Raw genomic sequence first — 4,219 nt, forward strand, 5'->3', positions numbered from 1 at the left:
AGCCTTCAAACTTCCTGATCCGTCTTGATTGTGAACTTTTGACCAATAAGATAATGATAAAATTTCGTCATAGCTTCAGTGATAGCCTAGAGTTCTTGCACATACGTGGATTGTTTCTGCATCCTTGGGGACAACTTCTTAGAGAAGTATGCAATTGGATGTTTATCTTGGCTTAGCACTGCACCAATACCAGAACCCGAAGCATCGATTTCGAGAATAAATTGTTGATGAAAATCTAGAAGAGCGGGTACTTGAGCTACTGTAATTGATGTCTTGAGCTGTTTGAAAGCAATGGTTGCTTGGTTATCCCACTAAAAAGCATATTTTTTCAATAATGATGTCAATGGTGCTGCAATAGAGGCATATGCTGAGTTTTAAGGTTCATGGTACAGTAGTGAGTCCATTATCAACTGAATTGTTTTGACTGTCCCTGCTGCTTTTCTGTAGGAAATCAGTAAATCTCTTATCATGTCGCCACTAACAGTGCCGCGAACAAGATCATGCCATGTTTTGTATAAATTTTGTATAAGTTCCTGCCTGTGAGATGGAGCACACACTAAGTCATCATATTTTGTCACTTCAGGTCAATCTTGGGATGCTACAACAGTTGCTATCGAGGGGCTAGTGTCTTCTTCGTTTTCAGGATGCGTAACATCTGCTCCAAAAATTATGGTCGGTATGTCGCTAACAAATGGTATTCTGTAGCTAACAGCATCTAGAAGAACAGTGTTTCTACCTCTCATCTCCATTGCTCTTTCAAGTGCAGTATGTCCACCAACATCTTTAATTGATGGTTTTGCGCCCCTTAGTAAAAACTTAGCCAATGAATCTTTCCCACTAGAAATGCAACGGTGCAAAGGAGTCCTTCCATGATAACCGTGCATGTTTATATCAGCACCAAATTGGAGCAACAGCTCAACCATTAATGTAATGCCAGAATGACATGCTAGGTGTAATAAAGACCAACCGCGGAAACAACTATCTGTTTCATTAGCCTCTTTTATCCTCAGACAGGCTTCAGCATCATGCTGATGATTTTCAGTCTCGGCATGGGAAACCACTTCTTCAAATTTTGTGTTTATCGGATTTGAGGTTGATGTTACAATAAGGCGATACACTTCTTTTACATTTAAAGACTGAACTGCTTGCCAGATTTTTGTGTATCAACTGAAAGCATACCGTTGCTGGATACAATTCGCATGGCAACAGCTTGCACTGGATTTTGATCTCCATTCGAGTTATGCACCATCATTTGCTGTTGCTGCTGATGTAATTCTAATTGACCTTCATGCTGCTGCGCTTCTCCACTCGCTTCTAGTCGATGAAATTGTTGCTGCCTCATTTCAAACAGCAGGAACAACCTAAAGTGGGGACCAAGATCTCTCTTATTTTAAACAGCTATCTTCATCTCAATCTTTGGGTGAGGATCATAGTCAATAAGCTTAAAATCAATAGCCACAAAAGAATCTATATCTTTCTTCTTTGAATTGATTTTCTAAGTTGGAAAAGATTTTGGCAGGTTATGGAGCTGCTCCGGCAAAGGCCTCACATGAGTTTGGTAAACATGTGCATCCCCAAGAACATGGATAAAATCACCTTCATGATTGGTAACAAAGTTGTCTTTTCTACTGCCTTCTTTGGAGATTCCTTGGCCTTTGATGGAGACTTGGGAGTACTGGCAGCATTTTCATTTCTCTTAGGCAATAACACTGGGTTGATGTTAAAAAGAACACCACCGTGAGAAATGGTAACACCAGCCAACAATTTTCCAAGTTCTACATCATTCCTCACAGCCAACAACAAATGCCTTGGACTGATAATTTTCTTCTTGTTATCCTGTGCTGCATTTCCAGCCAACTCAAGAACCTCAGCAGTAAGATATTCAAGAACAGCGGCCAAGTAAACAGGAGCACCTGTACCCACACGCTGAGCATATCTACCTTGCTTCAAGAATCGATCGATTCTTCCGATTGGAAATTGAAGTCCGGATCTGACGGATCTTGTGACCGCCCTCTTCCTTGGTCCTCCTCCTTTCCTTCCACCGGCTCCCTCATTTATCATCGACAGACCCTTCCTCAACTAGCTTCTGCAGGTGACGTCCAACATTCTGATCCCTCGGCGTGTGAATCATGTGGCTCTGCCATTACCAGACCCGTCTTGTGGTTTCTTAGTCGGGGCAGAAAAGAGGAAATTGGAGCTAAAAAATTTGGCCTTGTTGCATGATTTGAATACGAACAACAACACATTCAATTGGTGGTTTGAGCTCTGCTTCCTTTTAGATGAACCTTTGGTGGTGGCTGGAAAGAATTCATGTTGACTGTTAAGAAATTTTTGCATCAACTTGTACAGACTGACCAATCACCAGATTGGTGTTACTATCCTCTTTTTGGCTTTTTCATCACACATTGCCATACCGAGAAAATGGAGGAGCATTTGAATGATTCAATAGTTGCCTTTCCTCATCGGTACAATATAACAAGCTGACAGAAAACACTAACAGAGGTATTAAAGTCAAACAGATTCCACCAGACCTCCGGTCAATACTGCAGGTTCACTTTGTACTTGGCGAATAGACTGCCCTTTCACCCGTGGATGTTTATCTTCCTGTCTTTTCCGGCTTTCATATCAGACCTTTTTATCATAGCATCTGCCTTTTCTCTTCAGTCGAAACTTTAGTAGAGTTGCTTCTCTTTGGCTGGTGTGGTAAGAATTTGCGCCTCTAGGCTCGTCATAGTGATCATTACTAATAGAACTTTCAAGGTGGATCTTGCCTACAACAGACTGAGGGGTATTTCCATCACTCCGGCTGCCTGTGCCTTCAGATACACCACTAATGTTGCGATTTTCTGCATCATGGTAAAATCTAGTACCACAATTTTGACCGTTAGATGGAGAGTCATGCATAGCACAATCAATATTGCTTTGATCATTTTTGTTTCGATCACAAGTATAGGTGGTGTCATCCGACCATTGATGAGCTTCTGAGTTCTGACTTTTAGGATTGGAATGGGCGGAAATACTAGTGGGAAATGGAGAACTTTCTTCTTGGAACATTTATTTAGGTGTACATGTGGGATTCATGCCTGACTATGCATTGCTTATAGAATGAAAAACATTATCATGTTCCATAGATTTGTTATCAGAAGTGTCCCCGTGTTGGTTTGATACTAATGCAACAAGAAGACTCATAGAAGATGTTAAAACACCAAGGCCTCGTTCATCCAAAAGTTGAGCCATTCGATCCGCCCATCCATCTACATTGACAACATCCGGATTTTTCTGTACAGTCGCAGCAAACACAATGCAGCTTTTTTCACATAGGGGCCTGCAACTGCTAGATAACAGCGACTTCTGTACATCAGGTGCCAAGGACTCAGCGAATTCTCGGCAACCAATATTTCCAACCATAGTCAATGCTAGACACTGTTTTTCTGGATACTTTGGGGCAGATATAAGAGAAACAGCCTCCATGTAGCCAAAATCCGCATCATAACCAAGCATGTATATGTAAAGCATTTTCCAAACATATTTCTTTTTTCTCATAAGGAGTCAAAGCCTCTTCGTTTTTGAAACGAGTACGAATATTGCCGAGTTCTTTATCAACACGAGACTTTCTTTGTGTTTTAGAGACCTTATGTATGATGAATTAATCATATGCTATGTAAATGGTGGACCATGATTGAATAAATGAATGAAATAAACAAAATATGAATGAGGATGTGGAAATTCTTGAACATGAAAAATGGAAAATTTTCCAATGTAACGAAGAAATATGAATGAAAATTTTGAATATGAAATGTAGAATTTTGAATGTGAAATGGAGAATATAAATGAAAATGAAGAAATATGTATGGAATTTCTTTGAATCATGAATGAATGAGAAAAATGCATATGAATAATGACCTAAAACAAAATGTTTTGCACTTGACACATAATTTATTTGAAAGAAAAGGTGAGAACTAGTAATGTGACAAGGCGGGATGAATAATCACTTTGACGAAACTGGAACGAAAGATGGAACATGAGGTTCAATTGATTCCGACAAATGAAAGAGGTTTCCAATCTCGCATTAATCATCTTATACCAAAAAATAAAGAAACAAAACTCCAAAAGACGAACATGGACTGGTCGTGGTAACAAGTCCAACAACTAATGTCGGTGGGTAGCATCATGACCAGATGGAATGGTCATGAAAAGAAGAATGCAAACGAATAATTGA

General features: G+C 39.8%; 2 protein-coding genes across 2 annotated transcripts; both read right to left on the bottom strand.

Moving 5' to 3' along the window:
- Positions 1-584: 584 nt before the first annotated feature.
- Positions 585-1,342, bottom strand: LOC127081643 (ADP-ribosylation factor GTPase-activating protein AGD2-like). Its single transcript, XM_051021881.1, has 2 exons — positions 1,180-1,342; positions 585-1,141 (listed from the first exon to the last, which is right to left on the bottom strand). The coding sequence occupies exons 1-2, from the start codon at positions 1,340-1,342 to the stop codon at positions 585-587; spliced, it is 720 nt and encodes a 239-aa protein (XP_050877838.1).
- A 48-nt stretch (positions 1,343-1,390) lies between these two features.
- LOC127081644 (histone H2A.2-like) lies at positions 1,391-2,061 on the bottom strand. Its single transcript, XM_051021882.1, has 2 exons — positions 1,597-2,061; positions 1,391-1,495 (listed from the first exon to the last, which is right to left on the bottom strand). Exons 1-2 carry the CDS (start codon positions 2,059-2,061, stop codon positions 1,391-1,393), a joined length of 570 nt encoding a protein of 189 aa, XP_050877839.1.
- Between the last annotated feature and the right edge of the window lie 2,158 nt (positions 2,062-4,219).

Source organism: Lathyrus oleraceus, chromosome 5 (assembly GCF_024323335.1).
Source record: "Lathyrus oleraceus cultivar Zhongwan6 chromosome 5, CAAS_Psat_ZW6_1.0, whole genome shotgun sequence".
Taxonomy (NCBI): Eukaryota; Viridiplantae; Streptophyta; class Magnoliopsida; order Fabales; family Fabaceae; genus Lathyrus; species Lathyrus oleraceus.

Bases quoted from the DNA above. Each gene is read 5' to 3' on its own strand.
- LOC127081643 (XM_051021881.1), bottom strand. From the start codon at position 1,342: ATGAGGCAGCAACAATTTCATCGACTAGAAGCGAGTGGAGAAGCGCAG. The intron at 1,142-1,179 runs GTATGCTTTCAG...TCTGGCAAGCAG, and splicing joins GCGAATTGTATCCAGCAACG to TTCAGTCTTTAAATGTAAAA.
- LOC127081644 (XM_051021882.1), bottom strand. From the start codon at position 2,061: ATGATAAATGAGGGAGCCGGTGGAAGGAAAGGAGGAGGACCAAGGAAG. The intron at 1,496-1,596 runs GTGATTTTATCC...TTTCCAACTTAG, and splicing joins CTTTGTTACCAATCATGAAG to AAAATCAATTCAAAGAAGAA.